This window comes from Pelophylax lessonae (genome assembly GCF_965119305.1).
Source record: "Pelophylax lessonae genome assembly, chromosome: 11".
In the NCBI taxonomy this organism is placed as follows: Eukaryota; Metazoa; Chordata; class Amphibia; order Anura; family Ranidae; genus Pelophylax; species Pelophylax lessonae.
Genome location: NC_138778.1, coordinates 208431697 through 208457853, shown reverse-complemented (window position 1 = coordinate 208457853; position 26157 = coordinate 208431697). Strand labels below are relative to the sequence as shown.

The window sequence follows — 26157 nt, the reverse complement described above, 5'->3', positions numbered from 1 at the left end:
TAAAGTTGCAATGCTAAACCACATGCAGAGCTGAGCAGGGAGCAGACACCTGCACCTTGACAGGAAGTGGTGTAACAGCACAATGCGAGGCCTCCTGAGTATTGCAAGCTGGAAGTCATGATGCACCCCACATCGAGCTGCACAATCATCCAACGTGACCCATATTTCAGCTGTGTGCAGAGAATGCCTGATCAGCAATGATTGTCAATGCTAATTAATGTGACTACAAGGCTATATTTTCTTTTTATCTCCTTTTATAGCTATTAGGTGCAAGTTGCCACTATGGCTCCAGGTCCTGTGACTCCTCCATCCTCCGATCACATCCTCCCTGCCCTCTGCTCTGCACTGGGTCTGTTTCTTCTGCTCTGCGGGCTGTGTGCCCTCTGCAAGAGAAGGTATGTCGCCGATCCTGGATGTAGATGTGTTCCTTTTTATTCTGTTCAGAAGTTCATTTTTTTTTTAAAGACCCTAAAAAAAGTGTCATAAGGAGAACCAGTTTTGAACGTGGGAAAAAAATCTGCAGCAACATCCTTTTTTTTTTTTTTTTTTTGACTGGTGGTAACAGGTGATCATACAAGATGGCATAGAAAGCAATAAAAACTTTGTGCCGTTCAAACCCTACTTCACTCTAAGTGTTACTAAATCCACAACAGTAAAATCAGTCTGTATATGCCGTAAAGCCTGCTTGTTATACTCACTGTGGAACCTAAAGGGTTAATCCCCTGCATTGTGTAAAAAGGATGTTTGATCCTGTCTTCTCTGATCCCCCCTTCTTCCACTGTTATATATACTGCTGATGAGAAAAGGCATTTAGCAGTTTATATTTACCGTATATACTCGAGTTTTAGCCGACCCGAATATAAGCCGTGGCACCTAATTTTACCACAAAAAACTGGGAAAACTTATTGACTCGAGTATATGTCTAGGGTGGGAAATGCAGCAGCTACTGGTAAATTTCAAAAATAAAAATAGATACCAGAGGCTGCGGGCATGGTGCAGGAGATGCAGAGGCTGCGGGCATGGTGCAGGAGATGCAGGGGGCTGCGGCCATGGTGCAGGAGATGCAGGGGCTGCGGGCATGGTGCAGGAGATGCAGGGGCTGCGGGCATGGTGCAGGAGATGCGGGGGCTGAGGGCATGGTGTAGGAGATGCGGGGGCTGTGGGCATGGTGTAGGAGATGCGGGGGCTGTGGGCATGGTGCAGGAGATGCAGAGGTTGCGGACATGGTGCAGGAGATGCAGGGGCTGCGGACATGGTGCAGGAGATGCAGGGGCTGCGGCCATGGTGTAGGAGATGCGGGGGCTGCGGGCATGGTGCAGGAGATGCAGAGGCTGCGGGCATGGTGCAGGAGATGCAGGGCTGTGGGCATGGTGCAGGAGATGCAGAGGCTGCGGATATGGTGCAGAAGATGCAGAGGTTGCGGACATGGTGCAGGAGATGCAGGGGCTGCGGCCATGGTGCAGGAGATGCAGGGGGCTGCGGCCATGGTGCAGGAGATGCAGGGGGCTGCAGATATGGTGCAGAAGATGCAGAGGCTGCGGACATGGTGCAGAGACTGCGGCCATGGTGCAGGAGATGCAGGGGGCTGCGGCCATGGTGCAGGAGATGCAGGGGGCTGCGGCCATGGTGCAGGAGATGCAGGGGGCTGCGGCCATGGTGCAGGAGATGCAGGGGGCTGCGGGCATGGTGCAGGAGATGCAGGGGGCTGCGGGCATGGTGCAGGAGATGCAGGGGGCTGCGGGCATGGTGCAGGAGATGCAGGGCTGCGGGCATGATGCAAGGCTGAGGGCATGGTGCAGGATATGCAGAGGCTGCGCAGGGGTCCTACTTACCCATCCCCGAGGCACCTTGCATTTAAAAATGGCGCCACACGTCATTGCGCATGCTTTGTCTGCCCGAGAATGGCCGAGTGCATACGGGCTTTCCCGAGCGGTGGCGGCACATGTGCAGTGTACATGTCAGGCCGGCCGCCGCTGATGTTTGGTCAGCCCCAGGAAGAACAGGTAAGTGGGACCCTCACTCGAGTATAAGCCGAGGGGGGCTTTTCAGCATAAAAATGTGCTAAAGAAGTCGGCTTAAACTCGAGTATATACGGTAATAAAATAGTTGCATTTCCATGTTCTGAGTACAGTGGGAGACCAGATACAGTGACTGCAGGCTCCTGGGTTTAGGAACACTTTAAATGTGTTTTTTCTTTTTTTTTTTTGTGTCCTCTGTACAGACATGAAGTCAGTATCACTGATGGGACACAAACATTACAGAGGCTCCAACCCTTTTCTACTTTCTCTGTTCAAAATGAATGAACAAAATTGGGTTGGAGTTGGGCTTTAAGGTGTATCTAAACCCAAGAACAAAAAATGAGTATTTTGAAGCTTACTAGTCAGTGGTGACTGCATTATTATTTTTATGTAGGCCTTTTCCTTTTATCACGTACTGATCCTGCCAGTAACACACATCCTGTCCTAGGGGGACAATGCTCACTCGCTGTATTGTATCCATTGAGCAGCAAAGGTGTCACCCTAGGACAGGAAGTGCGTTCATTGGTAAAATGAGGGGTGTTTTTTGAATAATGATACTGTTGCTATATTTTGTGACATGTCAGAAATGTATTAATGCAGGTTATTAAAAAGTCTGTTTACTGAAATATTGATTTTATGGGAAAAGGTTAAAGGTAGATGTGGATTCGGTCTTGGAAGGTGATGTTGATATCTGATATCTTTGTCCCTGTTTAGGAGGAAGAGAAGGAAGAGAATAAGGAATGTCCATCCCAATGGGGTGGCCCTTGTGGATGTGGTAAATTTTTATAGTACTGAAGAATAAGTGTTGTTATTATTATTGTAATTCTGTAGGCTTGCCTATGAAGAGGTGTTTTTTTTTTTTTTTTTCTCCCCTTATTCAGCTTAAGCCCATCTCCACACACACATTTGTTTTCCATTTGTAAGCCTGCACATATGTGATTATTTAAAGTATATGGGCAGTAAGTTCCCCCTGCTAGGGAAATAACCTTCTTTAATTGTCCTGGTGACTACTGTCAGTAAGACAGGAAGTAGTGAGCAGGGGAGGACTGGGCCAGGGGGCAGGGGGGGCAATTGCCCCCCTTGCTGCTCTGATGCCCCGTAAAAAAAAAGGCTGCACCACTTCTGCCACAGTCATGCCTAAAGAATTCCTGGTGAAGAGAAGTAAAAAGTCCCTGCCGCTGACCTACTGAGTGCGGGTTAAAGATCATGATGGAGTGCAGGCCTCCCGCCCCCCCCCCACCCAGCATGGATGGTGTAAACTTTGTCTGAGCAGAGGCTGGTTCCATGCCCCACTGGAGACTCTTCTGCCGCGGCCAGCCCCAAATGAGCTGTCCCAGCTCCCCCCAACCGCCCCCTGCTGGCCACGTCAGGAACCTGGATTCAGCCGGTAAGTAGGGAGTATCTGGAGCAGGGCTTCAGCTTGGAATAGGGGTCGGGGGAGGATTGGGAGAGTGGGTGGGGGTGAGGAAAGTGGGAGGGGGACCCAATCGCTGCACCATGGGCCTCTGGGTTGTACTTGCCCCCTGGGACAAAAGTTGCCAGTCTGACCCTGGTAATGAGAGAGCTTAAACTTTAGCGTTGTCACCAGAACAAAAGTGTGGATAGGTGCAGGGTGATGTAGCAGGAGGAAAACGCACGAAGTTCAGGTGCAGTAACAGAAGTCCAACCATACACAACAGACCTGGAGGGAAGACAACACGACTCGTAGCACTCACAAGTTATAACAGAGATAGGCCTCTTTCACACGGGTGATCCGATCAGATCCGCCTGTCAGTTTTTTAGGCGGATCTGATCGGATCCTCCATGCAGCTCTATGGGGCAGCGGGTGTCAGCGGAGACACCTCCGCTGACACCCGCTGCCATCCGCATCCGATCCTGTGCTTGAAATCTGGACGGATGGAAACCCTATTTTTCCATCCGTTCAGTAATCGGAGCGGATCGGATCTGATGAGAGCAGACAAGCAGTCCGCTCTCATCCGATCCCCCATAGAGGGCAGCGGGGGCTGAGACACCTCCCTCACCGCACTGCAAGCGGAGACGGAGCTGTCATCCACCCGGCTCAGCGGGGATCGCGGATCGATCCCCGCTGAGCAACACGGATCCGCCTACGGAGCGGACCGTGTGAAAGAGCTCATAGGAAAGTAGACTGGAGACTCAGAGATGCCGACATCATCTTCCACAAGGACTGATCGCAAATGCAATGCTTTTGCAGGCGCTTGAAAAAAATAAAAAATAAAAATAAAAAATAAAGAAATGCATTTTTATTGCTTGCAAAAACATATGTACGTATTATTTTTTTTAGAAGGTAAACTTAGCCTGTCGGTTCACACTGATCCTAATGTAGTCGCCCGTGCACCGCGACTTCGGCGCGGCTTGCAACGACTTCACATAATGCAAGTCGCTCTGACTTTGCAAAAAAAAAAAGGTGCAGGAACCTTTTTCTAAGTTGGAACAACTTGAGTCGCTCCTATTAGAACGGTTCCATTGCACAGCACGGTCCGCTACTTGTCAGGCGTGTGAACCGGCACTTAAGTTTTATAATGAGCAGCCAATACCTAGTGATCCTGCCAGGCCCCCTTTCACTTCCTGACCATACCAGGCATAGAATCAGATGCACGTTGGCATAGAGGGAGGGCCGAGGAATCTGCTCATTTTATTTTTGGTTCGTTCAACCCCCTGGCTGAATGAAAAAAGAGAAAAAGCTAGCCTTGTATGACCAGCTTTAGACTGTTGTCCCCAGAACAGTGCATTTAGGGTCGTGTATAAACAGCTACAACACAGCGCTATAGACAGTGCATATCCATAATATTTTATGTGACTAAATAAAATGTATAATTAATAAACAATCCAGAAATACCTGTCTTATTCTGGTGGATGAGTGAATATATAAAGTCCCAGTGCCAAAAAACTATATATAAAAAAAAATCAAACCGATCAGAAATTTTTTTTTTCTCTTACGTCCTCCGACAGTCACCGCCTCCTCTAAGTCATCACTATTGGGTATTGACTTCCGCTCCGCAGGAGTAGCTAGGCATAAGACTAAGGCAGGCCATAGACGATTCGAATTTCGTTCGAAAATCGTAAATGGCAGTGTTATCGAACGATTTTCGTATCGTTAGTGTGGTATGTAAAACGTTCGATTTTCGTACGACAGCAAAAATTCACATATCCAACATGTTGGGTTTTTTTGCGAAAATCGGCCGAATTTCGTATAATTAGTGGGGGAGTTGTATGATTTCGCCTAACAAAACACAGAACAGTAGGGAGTGTGTCTGGTAGAGATGTGGTTAAAAGGCACAAAAAATAGTGTTTTGTTTTACGATTTTCGGCTCACATTGATGGTACACTCGATGATGTGCACAAGTGCCGCTTTCGTTTATCGAACGATAAATCGTACGTAATTCGAATCGTCTATGGCCTGCCTTAGTCAAAAGAACAAATGCATTTGCATATACACACCCATGGGGGCTGTCCCACTGGTCAATACCCCCCCCCCTGCATCACCACTCCCAACTCAGTTTGGTAGCATAGCAGTAGGTAATAAGAAAACAACCCCAAAAGAGGGGCGGGGGCGGCGACTGTCGGAGGACTCAGAGAAAGGAATTTTACAGGTAAGATTTTACAAAAATTCAGTTTTTTTCAAATGATGAATAAGCAAGTGTCCAGTGAAAGCACGTGATTAGTGCTCAAAGCTGAAAACATCCAGGTGATTCATGTGAACTGTGACTCCTGTGTTCACATCCCCCCCGAAGTGGGTCCACTTACCAGAAGATGTGGACCCCTAGGCAGTACTGCGTAGGGTTCTAACAGGCTTGGTACTGGTAAGTAAGTGTGGATGGGGCCCCTTATGGTATTCTTGAATCTCCAAAGCTCGATATAAGAAGAAAGGATCCCAGATAGTGTAAAACATTCCAATGGATTTATTTTTTAAAAGTAAACACTTAAAGGACCCGCCATCCATTGCCAGCAAGACTTTCTTCTTTCCTCTTTTTTTTCTTTTCTTTATCTTTCTTTATTTTCTTATTTAACCACTTAAGCCCCGGAGGATTTTCCTGCTAAACGACCAGGGGGTATTTTGCGATTCGGCACTGCGTGACTTTAACAGACAATTGCGCGGTCGTGCGACACTGTATCTAAACGAATTTGGCGTCCTTTTTTTCCCACAAACAGAGCTTTCTTTTGGTGGTATTTGATCACCCGTGCGATTTTTACTTTTTGCGCTATAAACAAAAAAAGAGCGTACATTTTGCAAAAATAACAATATTTTTCACATTTTTTTATATGAAATTCCCCCCAAAAAAAATGTAAAAATCAACATTTTTTTAAATTTTCGGCCAATTTGTTTTCTGCTACCTATGTTTGGTAAAAAAAAATCGCAAAAAGCGTATTTTGATTGGTTTGCGCAAAAGTTATCGCGTTTACTAACAAAGGGAAAGATTTCTGTCATTTTTGGTGTTTTTTTTTTTAACGTGTAATGGCGTCGATCTGCGATTTTTTTTTTGCGGTACTGCGACATTGGGGCAGACAGATCGGACCCTTGACTGACATTTTTGACACTTTTGGGGTTACCAGTGACATTTCTACAGTAATCAGTGCTATACATATGCACTGTTACTGTAAAAATACACTGGTAGTGAAGGGGTTAACTTTATTTGGGAGGGAGGGGCTGTGTGTGTCCCTAGGGGCGTGCTTTCTACTGTGATTGGCTGTGGCTTGAGCTGTAAGGACACTGATCACATGGATCTACATAGTAGATCCATGTGATCAGTGTTTTTACAGCGAGGAGAATGACAGGTGGCTTGTTTACCCGACGATCGCCGAGTGACTGGCGGACATCGGGTCCGCTGGTCACACGCGCGGGGGGGTCCGTGACCGCGCGGGAGCGGGCTCGCTCCCCAGAGCCTCACAGGCGAGCGACGTAGACCTACGTCACTCTGCCTGTGAGGGGCTGACTGCCGCAGTAAATATACTGTGAGCAGTCGGCAAGCGGTTAATGAATTATTAGGTGACATATTGGGATTCTGTATTTTTGTTTTTGGAAGAATTATTAACCGTATTTGGAAGCTGTTAGAGCATATGCTCAATACTGTGTTGTTTATATTTTTGACCTAATGTGCCACAGACTTGGTGCCGGTTCACATTTGTGCGATCACAGAGATTGCACGTGATTCGGAGCGAACTGCTCCTAAAATGACATGCGATCTCTGTGCGGTGCAAATTCAGCCATACAATTTGTATGGCTAAATTCGCACCGCAATCGCACCTAACTCGCACAGGACCCTTTTTTTTGGTCCGCAGCAGAATCGGATCGCATGGTGGTTCACACTAGTGTGATCTGATTCTGTGCGAACTTGCAGATCGCACTGCGATATGCGATCTGATCTGGGGGTGTCGTTAACTTTTAATTGACACCCCCAGCGTATCGCATATGGCAGTGTGAACTGCCAGGGGTGCGGATGCGATGCGGGAACACACTGTATATTCACAGCGTTCCCACATCGCACAAATGTGAACCGGCACTATTGTATGTTTTGAGTTTTTTTCTTATTTAAATAAATAAAAACATATTAAACAAATAAATAAGTAAACGTATAGATGTACACTTACAATATGAAAAGGGGTGTATATGACCAGTGTTCAAATGTGCCACATCCCTAAAACAGTACAAAAAAGAGGGGTTCCCCTAAGTGGGACTTTTAAGGCACAGAAAGATATAATTAATTATATCTTTCTGTGCCTTAAAAGTCCCACTTAGGGGAACCCCTCTTTTTTGTACACTTACAATATTGTAGAAATTCATAGGCTCATCAAATCAGTATATAAAGTGCTCCTAGAGGCAGGTAGGACGACTAGCTGTATTGCAGTTAGTGTACCATGCAGGGAAAGCGGCGTGCATTCTACCGCCCCGGAAGTGACGTTGAGATTGCTGTGAAAAGTGGAACTTCGTCGACGCGTTTCGCCCCTCCCAGTGGGCGTTTTCATAGACCTAAGCCTAAGCGTAGGGTGGACTCTTGGTTTAGAGTCATTAATCACATTTAGGGCTGTGTACCTGCTCTTGTACAACTGTCATATTTTGACATATGGCTGTGTAGCCGCTGTGTCTGCATTCACTTCCATAGCCAGCATGCATGCAGCTGGGGGCAGAATGGTCCCATCTGAGCAAGGCCTTTAAAGCAGCAAGACTTTCATCTAAAAATTAATTTGAATCTTTGTATAATTGTTTTACAATTCTCACAAGTGACTGTTTAGACTGCTAATATTGTGTGCCTATACACTCTTCTCTTATATATGGTAAATCTTACCAGCAGAGAAGTCATTTAAAGCCAGACGGGTGTTATAGCCCTTCCCTACTCTATGCAAGCTAAAATAAAAGACATAAAAGAATTCTTTTCAAAGATTCCTTCTCAAGCATAGTCCGATTGTGAAAACTAAACAGCGATCGGTTTTCTTTCATTCTGTCATTGACCTTTGTGCTTAAGGGTCCTTTCACACGGGCGTTCCGTATGTCCGTTTTTCATCCATTCGTTTGCAGATGAAAAACGGACATAATGTATGTCTGTCTATGGGCTAGGGGACGTTAGCTGACATCCGTTTTGCGTCCGTTCCGTTCAGTTCCGTTTTTTGAGATGGAAGAGAACCCTATTTTTCTTCCGTTTAGAAAGCTGAACGGACGCAAAAACGAATGTCAGCGGATGTCATCCGCTAACGTCCGCTAGCCCAGAGACATACATTCGCAAACGGATGGATGAAAAACGGACATACGGAACGGACCCTAAAAAAGTGACTGAACGAATGAAAAAAACTGAACGCCCGCGTGAAAGGACCCTTAATGTTATACTATACTATATAATTTGTTGTTTTTTTTGTACTCATTTTTTGTCTTTGACGGTCTGTGTCATTTTGTAGACCCTGCTGCGTCAAACCCAGCTTAGATCTCTCAGCAAATCCGACACCAAACTCCATGAAATCAAAAAGCCACGTTTTGAAGACCACCGTAAGTTCACATTTACTTGTATTTATTTATAGGTCCTCTTTTCCCAGGTGATGTCATGTCCAGAACCAGGCCTTTGTTTGAAAGCAGATCCTTCGTGCCCATCCTGTGGCCCTTTGGTATTTATTTTGTTGATCATGCAGAGCAAAGCTGTGTCCAGCAGTGTTAACTTTAGTTGTTTATCAGCTTTTTGTTACGATTTCTTCACTTTCCCATCATATTGTCATCTTGATCAGTTCGCTTTAACCACAAGTGTATATTCTGTATATTCTGTATATATATATATATAAGTAACATTTGTGGTACTAAGTAATTTGTATGGAATAGATCCCATGCAGTCAAAAAGTGACTTGAGTAGAAGTGGAAGTGCTCAATCAAAAAGTGACTTGAGTAGAAGTACTAAAGTATTCAACATTTTTTGTACTTAAGTATTGCAAGTAGTTTTTTAAAAAATTTTGCTACTCAAGTACTGAAAGTAAAAGTACAAGTACTGTGTTATGTAGTTATTAAAGAAAGAAGTCAAAAGTTTGAACATCATATTGTTTTTTATTATTTCAAATGCAGCTTTTATTTATACATACAGTAGCTTTTATTTTCGTATGCGCTGATAATACACATGTTTTGAGCTTCATGAAACCTGCCATCTACTGTTCTGGCAGTGGTAATTGTTATAATAGTAACGAGTAACTATGCAGCACAAAAAAAACCCATCAGAGTAGAAGTATTGAAATCATTGAAAAAATGTAGTGAAGTAAAAGTGGAAGTAGGAGAAAAAAATTCTACTCCAGGAAAGTACAGATACCGCCTTTCCGTACTTAAGTACAGTAGTGAAGTAGTTCTACTTAGTTACTATACATCTCTGATAGATAGGGAGATATCTAGGTGTATTAGCGACTCTTCTGGGTAGGGGTCGCGCATGTGCACCGCCGGCGGCAGGGAAAAAATGCAATCTTATTCCCTAGTACAAGCACCTCGCACAGTACACATAAACACTGGCTAGGCACACATTTAACCCTTTGATCGGCCCTGATGTTAAACCCTTTCTTGCCAGTGTCATTAATACAGTGACAGTACGTATTATTTTGCGATCGAATAATAATCGCATACTCGCATACAATTGTTTAACAAATTCCTAATTGTCAGTAAATTCAAAATTCCATAAATCACCAAAAATGTAGTCCGTGAATGTGAATTGATATATAAAAGTACAAAAACACAATCCACCCATAGAGTGCAAATATCAATCAAAGTGCTCGTGCTCGCCTCTACCAGTGTGATCTGGCCGCTCACTTCATGTTTTGACCCCCTGTTTCACCAGTGAGTCCAAAACCAGTAGTTCCCCTCTGGGCATATAAGATAATTCAGGCGTGCTGTTGGCGTTTTTATCCTCTATCCCTCTTACGTCCTTCAACTGGCTCAATAAACCCCCGATGACTCTCCACATAGGCGGGTATATGAAACGGGTATATGTGGAAAAGCGATGACAGAATCTAGTACTCTCTATAAAAATGTATTGACCATAATTGTGGTTATTATTGTGGTCAATACATTTTATGGAATTTTGAATTTACTGACAATTAGGATTTTCTTTTCAATTGTATGCAATTTATTATTGGATCACAATATCACAATTTGTGCCTAGATACACACCTTGTAGCGCAGCATTTATTTTCAATTTGTATATGTTCCTTTAACGTTGTGAAAGCATTTTTTAGTGATAGCAACCACTTGGTGTTTTTGAGATTTTTTCACGGGGATTGTGCTGATTGAAATTTTGGGTGATTACATATTTTTTTTTTTTTTAGCACTGATCAGTGTATTCGTGTCACAGCCAGGTCCCCAAAAGGTGTCAGTCTATATTAAGTCATGCACCAATGTACTTATCCCTATATTGGGAGAAAATGGATGATGTCCTATGTGGATGTTTGTATTTTATTTGAAAATCTTCAATAATCTTCCATAAAAACATGGTAAAAGAAAGTGTCAGGCAGAATGTCCGCTGCAATATCGCAGTCCCACTATAAGTCGCTGACCGTCACCATTACAAGTAAAGAATAAAAAATCAATCAAAATATCCCATAGTTAGTAGACGCGGTAACTTTTGCGCAAACCAAGCAATATACACTACAGTAATTGTTTTTTTTTTTTTTTACCATAAATATGTAGTCGAATACATATTGGCCTTAAAGCGGAGTTCCGGACTCGGAAATTATTTTTTAATAAAAATACCCCCGGGACAGTCAGGGCTAGTACATTCCACAATGGATAGCCTCTGAACTGTCCCAGGTCGCACTTCGCTTTTAGAATAAATACTTACCTTGAAAATGACTTCTCCAGTGCGGCCATCTCGGGTGTGGGCAGCTGAAGCCAGCGCGTCCTCTTCTGCGTCCTCTTCCGTATCCTCTTTGGTCCCACAATGCACTGCACTGGCCCCGCTCGTCACTTCTGGGGCAGAAGCCTCATCCCTCCACAGCTTCTGGGCCTGCCCAAGAGCTGTTTAGCAGGGAATGACGCGCCTGCACCGGAAGTGAGGAGCGGGGCCGCTGCAGTGCATTGATTTCTGGGAGCGATGACGTTCATCTCCCAGGAATCACTGCAAGGAGGAAGTGACGGCGCGGGCCGCGGCCGCAGAGGGAGGAAGAAAGGTGAGTATATTTTCTTCAATGACAAGGTAAGTAAACCCAAAAAAAAAAATCGCGATTAGCCATTTCTTTTTCAGGTGACACTCACCAAGCGGATGGCCCAAAGTCCATTTTGAGGCCGGAACTCAGCTTTAACCACTTTAACACTAGCCACTTTTCTGCTACTGCAGCAAAGTGGCTCTTGTAGGTCTGACGACGTAGACCTACGTCGCCAGACCCCTCCCCCTGTAGGCGGCGCTCACAGCGGGAGTCGGGCCAGGGGAGGAGCGGCGGCGATCGCCGCTGCTCTGTCCCGCCCCGATCGTCGGGGAATCCAGTTTGGAGATCTGCCCGCCTGTGTAAACAGAGCGGGCGGATCTCCTAAGTGACAGGGAGTGACAGATCGGAGTGTTCAGCATAGCTGAATATCCGATCTGTCCCTGGCTCACTCAGTCACCTCCCCCCCCACACGTTAGTAAGCACCAGGCATACATTAGTGTCAAAAATGTCAGTCAAGGGTCCGATCTGTCCGCCGCAATGTCGCAGTCCCGCAAAAAAAATCGCAGATCGCCGCCATTACTCGTTAAAAAAAAAACACCAAAAATGACAAAAATCTTTCCCTTATTTAGTAAACGCAATAACTTTTGCGCAAACCAATCAAAATACGCTTATTGCGATTTTTTTTTTTTTTTACCAAACATGGGTAGCAGAAAACAAATTGGCCAAAAATTTAAAAAAAATTGGTTTTTACATCTTTTTTGGGGGGAATTTCATATAAAAAAAATGTTAAAAATATTGTTATTTTTTCAAAATAAACGCTCTTTTTTTGTTTATAGCGCAAAAAGTAAAAATCACACAGGTGATCAAACACCACCAAAAGAAAGCTCTGTTTGTGGGAAAAAAAGGACGTAAATTTCGTTTGGGTACGGCGTCGCATGACTGCGCAATTGTCAGTTAAAGTCGTACAGCGCTGAATTGCAAAAAGTGGCCCAGACGTAAGACAGCAAAATGCTCTATGAAGAAATTAGATTTTTTTTAAAAAAATTTTTATTTTATAGCAGAAAGTAAAAAATATTGTTATTTTTTCAAAATTGTCAGTCTTTTTATTTTTTTTTTTTTATAGCGCAAAAAAGAAAAAAGCAGAGGTGATCAAATACCACCAAAAGAATGCTCTATTTGTGAGAAAAAAGGTCATAAATTTTATTTTGGTACAGCGTCACACGACTGCGCAATTGTCAGTTAAAGTAACACAGTGCCATATCGCAAAAAATGGCCTGGGGGTAAATCTTCTGGAGGTCAAATATTTAAAAGAAATGTGTTTTCAGAGGAATATATAGGCTTCTTTTATAGGTCTTGCTCAGTAAAATATTACGGTGTTGCCCGTCCAAGGCTATAAAAAAGTTTGGCAGCACTGACCTGGAATGAGCTTGCAGCCAATAAAGGCAGAATGTTTGTTTTAGGTCAGTGTAACCCTAGATACCTTATGACAGTCAGCTAAATAGTATATTCAGAAGCAGTCAGCAGTGGCAGCCAAAAGGAACCAAAGCCACATTTTGTATGTTTTTAATTGTCCTCCATATGGGTTGAAACACCAATGCCATATGTAAGTTCTGGTATAGATTTATGCCCATTATCCTGTGTGCATCATGTGACCAGTCATTAACATCCTTTTCTTCTTTGTGCCACCAGAGCTTCGGCCTGTGAGCATGGACCCTCTATACCACTCTCCAAACTGGCAGCTCCCTGCCACTACCGACGAAGAAGATGCCACCTACTCCAACCTGAACTACACTCCTGAGCCCCTAAACACCTCCCTGTACGAGTGTGTGGGCTCCCGGGCAGAGATGGATAGCACGCCAAGTGAGCCTCAAGCCGATGAGGTAACGGCTGAATACGCTGTCGTGTGCAAGGTGAAGAAGGGGCCGAACACGGGGGTGCAACAATCCAGGAAAGAGAAGAATACGCAGACACAGAAACCCTCGGAAGAACCTATCCTTCCACATAGGCCGGATGACCTTGAGGTATGAGGTTCAATTATGCTTTGTCTAACGGGGATTGTACAGTCAGATTGTAAAGTGTATGGTCAACCTAAAATGAACCTGTGCTTTGCTCCTGCAGGGCAAAGATAACTGCACATACTCCCCTTACTCTACTATTCTGCTCAGCCGCAAGGAGCACTAAAAAAGGCCGTCCTGTGTAAACTAGCTTAACCTATTTACGACCGCCCGCCGCAGATGTACTGCGGCAGGCAGCCGCTCCCACGCGAATCGCCGTGACTTTACGGCAATCGCAAGCAGGAGGCCAGGGGGCGAGCGCATGACCCCCCCCCCCCCCCACTCGTCAGCGGGGAAGCCGATGCAGCAGACAGGCGGGATCGTTCCCCGCTGAGAGAGAAGAACGGTCAGCTGTTATAAACACAGCTGACCGTTCTTCTCCCTGGAATGATCATAGAGCGCCTGTGATCCTTCTATATAGAAACACATGTCTCTATGGTCATCTCACAAGCCACGCCCCCCCACAGTTAGAATCACTCCCCTAGGCTCACATTTAACCCCTTGATCACCCATAATGTTAACCCCTTCCCTGCCAGTATCATTATTACAGTAACAGTGCATATTTATAGCACTGATTACTGTAGTAAAGTCACTGCTCCCCCCAAAAGTGTCAAAAATGTCAGTTAGGGGTCCGATCTGTCCGCCGCAATGTCGCAGTCCCGCTAAAAATTGTAGATCGCTGCCATTACTAGTAAAAAAAATAAAATAAAAATGACATAAATCTTTCCCATAGTTAGTAGATGCGATAACTTTTGCGCAAACCAATCAAAGTATGGTTATTGCGATTTTTTTTTTTTTTTTCTTTACCAAAAATATGTAGCAGAAAATAAATTGGCCTAACGTTAAATTTAGATTTTTTTTTTTTTTTGAAAATGTTATATAGCAGAATGTGAAAAATATATATATATTTTTTTTTTCAGAATTGTCGCTCTTTTTTTGTTTATAGCGCAAAAAGTAAAAATCGCACAGGTGAACAAATACCACGAAAAGTAAGCTCTATTTGTGGGAAAAAAAGGATACCTATTTTATTAGGGTACAGCGTCGCACGACCGCTCAATTGTCCGTTAAAGTAACGCAGTGCTGAATCGCAAAATATGGCCTGGTCATTAAGGGGGGAAATCTTCCAGTCCAGAAGTGGTTAAAGTAGATCCTAAAGCATAACGAAACCGCTAAATGAATGTTCTTCCCCTGCCCTACTTCTGCAATGCCACTTAAAATGCTCTGGCATGTGCCCATATGCCCCGCCGGGGTCTTCCCCACAGATGCTCCGCCCAGTTGTGGCCTAGTAACACACTGCCTGCTGGGAAAGCAGTGACGTAGTAATCCCAGCAGCATAAACAAAGACCTGAAAAGTAAAAGCTAGAATCATATTTTTTTTTCTTTAACGATTTGCATAAGAGGGAGGGGGAGAGAGAAAATAAAATGAAGTTGATGCTATAAGTTTATTTCCACTTTCAGTCCAGTCTAAGAGCCGGTTCACATTAGCGCGACTTCTCAGCCTGGCAAGTCGCGCTCTAATAGGAGCGACACAAGTTGCTCCAACTTAGAAAAAGGGTCCTGTACTATTTCGGGGCGACCTCGGAGCGACTTGCATAGACATTTATTATATGAAGTCCGTGCAAGTCGCGCCGAAGTCGCGGTGCACGGGACTGACAAGTGGCCTCCCGAAGTAGTGCAGAGTCGTGTCGCCTCAGTGTGAACCGGCTCTAAAACTTAAAACTCCACTTACATATTATTAAAGTAGTTCTAAAGCATAAACATTTTTTGTCTTAATGCATTCCCTGCATCAAGGTAAAAAATGTTTAGGTATTAATATCTCCACCTCACCCCCCTTATACTTAACTGAGCCCTCACTCGATCCAACGATATGCCCATCTCTAGCGGCTCCCCTCACTCACAGGCTTTGCTCAGGCAGCGGGAACTATTGGCTCTCACTGCTGTCACTCAAATCTCGTGACGAGGGATCGGGGGGTAAGGCCGAACCGCGCTGTTTGTGTCTGTGGATGCAGGCAGCATGACTCGAGATCAAGCTCGCAGCGGTGCCGCAATAGGAAGCAGCTTCGTATGGTGGCACATCGAAAAGAGGAGGAGCCAGGAGCACCGACTCCAGAGGATTGGAGCCTCTGTGCTATTCTATTGCACAAAGATGACATGTCTGTTATTTAGAAAAAAAAAATTATACTTTTCAACCACTTGGTGCCTGTGAGGGGAAGGGCATACATGGATGTCCTCCCATTCTCGCTCTGCCCACATGCCACCTGCAGGCGGCGTGCTCTGTGATCACTGAGTTCTTGGGACTTGGCTGATCACAGATCAGGAGTAAAGGGCAGATCCCTTCCCTTTACCAGGTGATCAGGTGACAGCGTGAGGAGGAACAAATAAGCCAATTACCAGCTTCTGTAAAAGGGTCATCGGTCCCACACAGTGACCGCCAGTGCCCACCAGTGCCACCTACCAGTGCCCATCAGTATTGCTAACCAGTGCCACCTATCGGCGCCGCCTCTCAGTGCCCTTTGGTGCCACCCATCAGTGCCGCATCATCAGTGCCTATTAGTGCAGCCTCCTCAGCGCACATCAAAAATTACCGGTTTGCAAAATGTTATAACAAACTATGAAAAACATTTTCATAATTTTCTGTCTTTTTTTGTTGTTTAGCAAAAAATAAAAAAAACAGCTGTGATTAAATACCACCAAAAGAAAGCTCTATTTGTGTGAAAAAAATGCTAAAAATTTCATATGGGTACAGTGTAGCATGACCATTCAAAGAGTGACAGAGCTGAAAGCTGAAAATTGGCCTGGGCAGGAGGGGGGTATATGTGCCCAGTAAGCAAATGTACTGCCGCAGGGCGGCCCTGCAGTGCTGGATCACGTACAGTTACGTATTATATTCCCTTTCACTGAATAGTTTGTTCCCTATGCTAGGGTCACCAGTACGGTATTTGTACATTGATATCATATCCCCTCTCAAGCGTCTCTTCTCCAGAGAGAAAAATAGTTCAATGCTTGCAGTCTTTCCTCATAGCTGAGATCCTCCATTCCCTTAATTAGCTTTGTTGCCCTTCTCTGGACTCTCTCCAGTTCCAGCACATCCTTCCTGAGGACCGGTGCCCAGAACTGGATGGCATAATCCAGATGCGGCCAGACCAGAGTCTTGTAAAGTGGGAGAATTATCGTTTTATCTCTGGAGTGGATCCCCGTTTTAATACCAATATTCTGTTGGCTTTGCTTGTAGCAGCTTGACATTGCATTCCATTGCTGAGCTTGTCATCTGCTAGGACCCCCAGGTCCTTTTCCATCATAGATTCTCTCAAAGGCTCTGCCCCCTAGTGAGTAACTTGCATTCGTATTTCGGGCACCCAAATGCATTACCTTACATTTTTTAACATTAAACCTCATTTGCCATGTATTTTATTCAGGTCTTGTAAGATTTTCACATCCTGCCTAGAAATTATTTCCCTGCCTAATTTAGTATTGTCCGGAAATATGGAGATTGTGCTGTTTTTCCCATTCTCTAGGTCATTGTATAAATTAAATAGGATTGGTCCCAGGACAGATGCTTGGGGGACCCCACTTTCCACACCAGACCATTCCGAGTACTCCCTGTTTATCACCACCCTACGGACTCGCCCCTGAAGCCAGCTTTTGATCCATGTACTCACTCTGTGGTCCATACCTACTTACCTTAGTTTGTACAGTAAACGTTTGTGGGGAACTGTAATAAATGCCTTTGCAAAATCCAGATACACCACATCCACAGGCCTTCCTTTATCTAGATGTCAGCTTACTTCTTCATAGGTTAGTAGATTGGTCTGGCAAGAGCGATTTTTCATGAATCCATGCTGATTTCTAATGATACCGTTTTCATTACTAAAGTCTTTTATATAATCCCTTATCATCCCCTCCAATATCTTACAGACTATTGATGTTAGGCTAACCGGCCTGTAATTTCCAGGGATATATCTCGGTCATTTTTAAATATTGGTAACATGTTAGCTTTTTTCCTACCAGCTGGAACCATTTCCGTTAGTAGACTCCATAAAAATTAGAAACAATGGTCTGGCTATCACCTGGCTAAGTTCTTTAAGGACCCTGGGGTGTAGGCCATTTGGTCCCGGTGACTTATTTATGTTACGTTTTTCAAGTCTAGTTCTGAGTCTGTCTTCTGTTAACCATGAGGGTGCTTCCTGGTTACTGTAGCCCCCCAATTATTTTGTGATTACTGAGGATAAGAATTTATTTAGCACCTTTGCCTTCTCTCTGTCCTTTGTAGCCAGGTTGCTATTCCATGCCTTGCCTGAATGGTTTCGCCGGTTCAACCGGCTGCTTAACCGGTTGCCGACCGCCGCACGACTATGTACTGCTGCGGTCAGCCCCGGCCAGGCAGAGTGACGTATGGATACGTCACTCGCCTGTCACTGACTTGCGAGCCTACTGCGGGCGGGCGCGCGCCCGCCGCGGCTCGTTCACAGACAAGTCAGTGCGTGTGTCCGGCGGACTCGATGTCCGCCGGTCACACTACGATTGCTCCTGTGAAGGGAGAAAGGCGGAGCGGCTTATGTAAACAAGCCGCCCGTCATTCTCCCTGGTGTAAAAATGAAGATCAGACAGTTCTACTATGTAGAACTGTTGATCTTTGTTTTTACACCAATAGCAATGTCCCTGCACAGTTAGAAACACGCCCCTAGGACACACTTAACCCCTCCCTGTCCAATAAAGTTAACCCCTTCCCTGCCAGTGTCATTTTTGCAGTAACAGTGCATATGTATAGCACTGATTACTGCAGTAATGTCACTGGTACCCCCAAAAGTGTCAAAAATGTCAGTCAAGGGTCCGATCTGTCCGCCGCAATGTCGCAGTACCGCAAAAAAAATCGCAGATCGCCGCCATTACTCGTTAAAAAAAAAACACCAAAAATGACAAAAATCTTTCCCTTTGTTAGTAAACGCGATAACTTTTGCGCAAACCAATCAAAATACGCGATTTTTTTTTTTACCAAACATATGTAGCGTAAAACAATTTGGCCGAAAATGTTAAAAAATTTAGATTTTTAAATTTTTTTGGGGAATTTCATATAAAAAAATGTGAAAAATATTGTTATTTTTGAAAAAATTATGCTCTTTTTTTGTTTATAGCGCATGATCAAAAAATCGCACAGGTGATCAAATACCACCAAAAGAAAGCTCTGTTTGTGGGAAAAAAAGGACGTGAAATTCGTTTAGGTACAGCGTCGCACGACCGCGCAATTGTCCGTCAAAGTCACGCAGGAAAAAATCGCAAAAAAACCCCTGGTCTTTTAGCAGCCAAATCCTCCGGGGCTTAAGTGGTTAAGAGGCTGTCTGTCTCACTTCCTGTTTATAAAGGCAAAAAATGGACGAAAACCCGCCGACTGCGCATGCATGCAGCATCATGACATGAGGATATTTTTGCTTACATACTAGGAGGATTAAAATGTGTAGTGAGTCTGTTCATTTTTATTTTTTATTTTTATTTTTTCCCTTTTGAGATGGCTCCGCGGTTTTGTGAGGAAATGGTGAGTAAAATACAATACAATTAGAGGAAAGTACAGATACAAGTAACATCATACAGGATAAGGAACATTTACGGTCTTTATACAAGCTGAAAGACCTGTATGAGAGAAAGTAGAGGACCTGTTGGAATATAGAAAATATCTAGATGAGCAAATATATCCAAAAAAGGCTAAGGGTCCAGATTTTCCCACGAATTAAGGAGGCTGACCCAGACTATAAGAAGATAGGACGATAACCTACAGCAGTGCACCATAACATGGTAGTACTGCTGATGGGTTATTATGAAAAACAAATGGTGCAGATAAATCAGGATTTACAAACGGCCTTGAATTTTTTTTTAAAACCTCATAGACGGAAACCCCAAGAAATATTCAAAGAAAAATAAATATGTCAGTCCATTGAGAAACTAAATGGGGATATATCAAATACGAAAAACAAAAATTAGAGAGGGATCTGATGGCATATGCAACCAATCTGGCATATAAATGGGGTACCTTTCAGAATTGGGGATATTCCAGTTCCTATTGGAAGGGCTATCAAAGCTATGAGGAGAGCAGTCCGTCTGAAACAGTCTATGGGCACGTTCAGAAGAACTTCAAATAGATTGAGAGGTAGAGGAAGGGGACGAAGCCACAATAAACAAGGAGACACATAAAAAAGGAAAAATTATGAACTGGAAGATGAATTTCACTGTCCATCCACAACCTTCGATTTTTAGGCATGAATAAACATTGAATGAACAGAACCCAGCTACGTCGTCAAATAACGGGGCAGCAATCGTGAGAGGGGCAGAAGGAGGAATAGACATAGATCAAGGACCAGCAACCAGTATGAAAGTCCCCAACATGGTGGGGATGTACACTCAGCAGGGTCTCTTGACCCCTCTTCCCAAGAAATATGATCTGGAGGTTTTTTTTTTTACAACAAGGAAGACAGGAGAACTTCAAAATAACGAAACTTTCCAGCATTGAGTTATCGGGTTCTCAACTATCTCTTCTAAGAAAGAGAGTCTGTGTTTTTGCCTGACCCACAATGGAGACATCTTTGACGTATTTAAGGACATTTATTTGTTCGCAGAAAATTAATTTTACATACGATGCATTATAAAAAATCTGCAGAACATCCATAGGAGCCTTTGGGCGATTGGTCGGACCTTACGAGAACTCCACTTTGTCATAAACGTCAATCCCCAAGTAATCTGGAATAGGATCCTATTGGACATTCATTAGGGATGGACTGTACAAACAAGGAAACTTAATAACCTAATTTCCTCCTTAATTGCAGTCATGTAGCAGTTCTATATAGGATTGAATACAAAGTATCTGGAGGGCCATGTGGATGTGTGCCCTTGCGTCACGTGTCAGATACCTCTTGTGCTAGACATGGGATGGGGGCACGCCGCATATGTATCACAGAAGTATAACTGCCAGGGCCCCCCATCCTGCCTGGATCTGTCCTTCAGGCCTGGTCTCCTTCCTGGGTATTCCTAGTGGTGCCGCACGAGGCTGCCATTTTGTTGTAGCCTGTGTATTCCTATACATTTCCGCCTTGTTTGTGTAGTCCGGCAGTTTGCCATTGAAAAAAGCGGCGGCCATGACAGTGGAGCTCTGTGGTCGGCGATTTTGGTAGTGGGAGCCCCTCCTCATTCCCTGGTGCTGACTCCTGGATGATTTTACTTCCTGATTGCCGCATGTGTAGTGCATTATCCTGGTGGCCACAGGCGCTTGTTTCTGCAGGTGGCGAGTCTGGTGGGGTCCTCTCCCTCTTTGCTGAGGATCACTTGGTGCCTGGCAAACGGGTGGTGCTGCCAGCGTGCTGGGGGTTGTCCCTTAGCAGTGTTTTACACCTTTTTTGCGGTCCCCTTGGTGACTCATGGAGTCTTTTCCACATTTCCCCACCAAATCCCCTCTTTTGGCTGCTGGTCCCTCCGGGTCCCAACCATCCATCCATGCACTGACGGCAGTCCTGGAGTCCCTTGTGTCCCGGGTGGAGGTGGCTTCCAGGCGACGGGCTAGCAAAAAGCACCCCCCCGCCTTCCAGTTCCTCATCTGTGTCATCAGATCCTGAATCTGATTTGGCCACCGCAGATGTGGGTCACCCTGCTGGGTCAGCAACCACGCGCCTGAAATCCTCTGATATTGAAGATGATTCCTCCACGTCTGCGACAGCGCACAGAAAGGTGTTGGTGGATGCACTGATTGTATCTGTGCATGAGAACCTAAAGATGGAGGACACAGCTGAAGCTGCGACTGAGGCCCAGGTACCCTCTGGCACTCACAAACCATCTAGAGCAGCAAAGGTGTTTCCTTTCCCTGCCTGTTTTGACAGAATTGTCGCTAAAGAATGGGGACAACCAAAGCCTCCCCTTGGGGTCCCTAAGCGAGTTGCTAGGCATTACCCCTATGAGGAGTCCCTTGAGAAGTGGACTGTGCCACTGGTGGTGGACCCTCCAGTTTCCAGATTAAACAAGGCAGCCATGATTCCATTTGACGAATCCCCAGCCTTTAAGGATCCAGCTGACTGGAAGGCGGAGACTATGGCCCACAATATATACACTCTGGCTGGTTCGGCAATGAGGTCAGTATTCACCATTGCCCTAGTGTCTCAAACTCTGACTGAGTAGGCTAAGTTCTTACGCCGTGACCTGGAGGGGAAACCTCTCCCCCTTTTCTGAGCTGGCGGACCAGCTGGTCCAGGGGCTGCAGTTTATCTGTGATGCCTCTTTGGATGCGACTCCCCTAATGGCTAGCGCAGTGGTTCTTAACCTGGGTTCGATCGAACCCCAGGGGTTCGGTGAGTCAGTCTAAGGGGTTCGACGGAGGGGCAACAGAGCAATTGCTCCCCCCGAGAAAATATTACTGATTCTGATGCCAACCCCCCCCCCCCCCGGGAAATCAGAGCTGCGGTCGGGACGACTCACAGCCATTACACATAGACACTTGACGCTCTGCCCCCTGTACCTCCCCCAGCAGGTTTCCAGCCTATCTCCTGCAGGCTGCTTGCTGCTTGAGTGGGCGGGATGGGGATGCACCTGACCACGGAGATCGCGCCCGCCTGGAAGAGGGAAATGTGAGCAGCTGAGCAGAGGGAGCCAAGTGAATGTTCCTGGAGGTAGGCTCAGCTAGCTGTACATGGTGGATTAGTTTGCAAGCACCTCTATGCTAAGTCTGCTGAGTTACTGCAGCTTAGCATAGAGGTGCTGTTAGCTGACAAATGGAAATGCATGTCCTTTTCATTTAGCTCAATAAGCATTGTGAATACCCCCTGGTGTGTGCCCTCCTGATACCCCATGGTATGCCCTTCCAAACACCTCCCCCCCAGTGTGTGTCCTCCTGACACCCCATGGTATGCCCTCCCACCCCCCCCCCAGTGTGTGCCCCCCTGACACCCCATGGTATGCCCTCCCAACACCTCCCCCCAGTGTGTTCCCTCTTGACACCCCATGGTATGTCCTCCCAACCCCCCCAGTGTGTGCCCTCCTGATACCCCATGGTATGCCCTCCCAACACCTCCCCCAGTGTGTGCCCTCCTGACACCCCATGGTATGCCCTCCCAACCCCCCACCCCAGTGTGTGCTCTCCTGACACCCCATGGTATGTCCTCCCAACCCCCCCAAGTGTGTGCCCCCCTGACACCCCATGGTATGCCCTCCCAACCCCACCCCAGTGTGCCCTCCTGACACCCGATGGTATGCCCTCCAACCCCCCCCCCCCAGTGTGTGCCCTCCTGATACCCCATGGTATGCCTTCCCAACCCCCCCAGTGTGTGCCCTCCTGGCTCCCCCAGTGTGTGCCCTCCCAACCACTGATGTGTGCCCTCCTGACACCCAGTGTGTGGCCTCCTGACTCTCCACTGGTGTGTGCCCTCACTACCCTCCCCCACAGTGTGTGTCCTCCTGACCTTCCCCCCAGTGTATGCCCTTCCAACCCCCTGGTGTGTGCCCTCCTGACCCCCCCCCCCCCAGTGTGTGCCCTCCTGACCCTCCCCTGGTGTGTGCCCTCCCAGCCCCCCGGGTGTGTGGCTTTACTGATCCCTGTACACTGTCCTATCCTCTGTCCTGTCAACTCCTGTCCTCTGCCCTATTCTCTGTACACCGTCCTACAGTCTACTGACCACTCTATCCTTCCCTACAATCAACTGACCCGTATACACTGCCCCACATGCTACTGGCCTCTGTACACTGCCCTACATCCTACTGACCTTTCTACACCACCCTAAAAACTACTGACCCCTATACACTGCCCTACATGCTACTGACCTCGCTACACTGCCCTACAAACTACTGAGCACTGTACACTACCCTACAAACTACTGAGCACTGTACACTACCCTACAAACTACTGACCACTGCACACTGCTCTACAAACTACTCACTACTGCACACTGCCCTACAGCCTACTGACCTCTGTACGCTGCCCTACAGCCTACTGACCTCTGTACGCTGCCCTACAGCCTACTGACCTCTGTATGCTGCCCTACATACTACTGACCTCTGTACATTTTACTTCGTATGATACCTTTAATTCAGTTCTGTAAACAACACCTTATTTTCTGGCAGTGCCCCTCTCAAGAATAGACTCATAAAATCATATTTTATTTTTCCAATTAAGAAGGGTTCGGTGAATGCGCATATGAAGCTGGTGGGGTTCAGTACCTCCAACAAGGTTAAGAACCACTGGGCTAGCGTGTCTTTTGGCTCAAGTGCTGGTCTGCGGATCAGACTTCAAAAACGGCCTTGACTGATATTCCTTTCCAAGAAGATCGCCTGTTTGGAGCTACCATTGATGACATCATTAAAGGTCTCAAAGGGGGGAAAAGTTATTTTTTTCTGCAGGCTACTAAGGGCAAGGAACCTCGTCATAGGCATGGGCCTTCCTTCTCAGCTCATAAGAAGTTTTTTCGTCCCTCAAGGTCGACTGTCAAGGGCTCGAAGCCTTTCAGGGCTCCTTTAGGAGGATCCAAAGATCGGGCTTCTCCAGACCCGTTAACAATGCTCCTTCAGCATGAAGGTGTGCCCTCACCCGTATCGGCGGTGGGGGAACGTCTTTGCTGGTTTCCGGATCCGTGGACTTCCCTGGTCCAAGACAAGTTTGTCCACGAAGAATTCGGTCTGGCTACAAAATCGATTCACTCTTGTCCCCCTGGCAATAGGATTTTTTCCTTCCAACTTGCCCCCTGTCCCCAGACCGCTTACAGAGCCTTTTTGGGGCGGTACAAGACCTGTTTCTTCAAGGGGTGATTGTCCTGGTTCCGACTCCCGGAACGTTTTCAGGGTTTTTACTCAAACCTGTTCACATTCAAGAAAAAAGGCAAAGTGTGTCCAATCCTAAATCTAAAGGCGCTCAACTGCTTTGTGCGGGTACAGAAGTTCAGAATAGACTCCGGCGCTTCGGCTGGGAAAATCCTTCCTCCCCTTTGGTTGGACAGTGGTCACCACAGAAGCCAGCCTGTCTGGCTGGGGAGGCATTCTGCTCAGGGGATCTCGACGCTGGAAGAGTACAGACTACCGATCGATGTCTTGGAACTCCGAGTGATCAGACTGTGCCTGGATCATTGGATGGATCGGGTTTCATCAGCTGTCTCCGGTGTGGGGCACCCCTGAGGTGCATCTGTTGGTGTCTCGGCTCAACAGAAAAGTGCAGAGGTTTGTGGCTCAGTCAAGGGATCCTCTGGCGGACACCACATACGTGCTGGTGGCCCCGTGTGGTCAGTATTGGCTGATTTTTTGCCTTCCCTCCTCTCAAGCTTCTGCCCAGACTTTTATGCAGGATCGAGGCAGAAGGGATTCCGGTCATCTTAGTGGCTCCGGACTGGCCTCATTGGACCTGGTATGCCGTTGATCTGGTGTGGCTGATCGCCGAAGTTCCTTGGAAGCTTCATCTCAGGGAGGATCTGCTGTCCCGAGGACCGATCTTCCATCCTGCTTTGCAGTCGCTGGCTTTGACAGCTTGGCTGTTGAACGCTAGGCGTTGAAGTATAGGGGTTTATCTGAAATGGTGATTCCTACACTGTTGAAATCTAGGAAATCTACTTCTAAGAAGATCTACCATCGTATATGACAGACCTACATTGCGTGGTGTGGCTCATTAGGGGTTCATCCTCGCTCCTTCTCAGTGGCTCGGACCTTAACCTTCCTTCAACGGGGGGGTTGAACAGAAGTTGGCCTTAGAGTACCATCAAGGGCCAGGTGTCGGCTTTGGTGGTCTTCTTCCAATGACCTTTGGCTACACACTCCCTGGTGCCTACCTTTCTTCAGGGTGACATTTGGTCCTTCCAGCGTGGGCTCCGTTGCCCCCTTGGAATCTCAATTTGGTGCTTTCAGTTCTACAGAAGCCTCCCTTTGAAAATTTTCAGAAGAATTTTGTTCTTACACTGTCCTAGAAGGTGACCTTTTTGGTGGCTATCACCTCTGCGTGCAGGGTGTCGGAACTGGCAGCATTATCCTGTCGTTTACCCGATCTGGTGATTCACAGGGATAAGGTGGTTCTTCGCCCCTGTCCGTCTTTCCTTCCAAAGGTTGTCTCTATTTTCCGTTTGAATGCAGACATTGTGTTGCCTTCCCTGTGTTCCAGGCATAAACATCCAAAGGAAATTGCCTTGCATGCCTTGGATGTGGTCCAGAGATGTATAGTAACTAAGTAGAACTACTTCACTACTGTACTTAAGTACCGAAAGGCGGTATCTGTACTTTCCTAGAGTAGAATTTTTTCTCCTACTTCCACTTTTACTTCACTACATTTTTTCCATGATTTCAATACTTCTACTCCGATATTTTGTTTTGTGCTGCATAGTTACTCGTTACAAAAAAATTACCACTGCCAGAACAGTAGATGGCAGGTTTCATGAAGCTCAAAACATGTGTATTATCAGCGCATACGAAAATAAATGCTACTGTATGTATAAATAAAAGCTGCATTTGAAATAATAAAAAACAATATGATGTTC

The 26157-nt window shown here is 46.0% G+C and overlaps 1 protein-coding gene across 1 annotated transcript in view; it reads left to right on the top strand.

The window, feature by feature from the left end:
- Positions 1-26157, top strand: part of LIME1 (Lck interacting transmembrane adaptor 1) — a 41007-nt gene that overhangs the window by 12690 nt on the left and 2160 nt on the right. The window contains exons 3-6 of the mRNA XM_082271543.1: positions 261-395; positions 2733-2793; positions 8925-9012; positions 13320-13651. Of these exons, the coding sequence (XP_082127669.1) occupies positions 283-395; positions 2733-2793; positions 8925-9012; positions 13320-13651 (594 nt within the window). The 5' untranslated portion in view covers positions 261-282. The remainder of the gene's footprint in view (positions 1-260; positions 396-2732; positions 2794-8924; positions 9013-13319; positions 13652-26157) is intronic.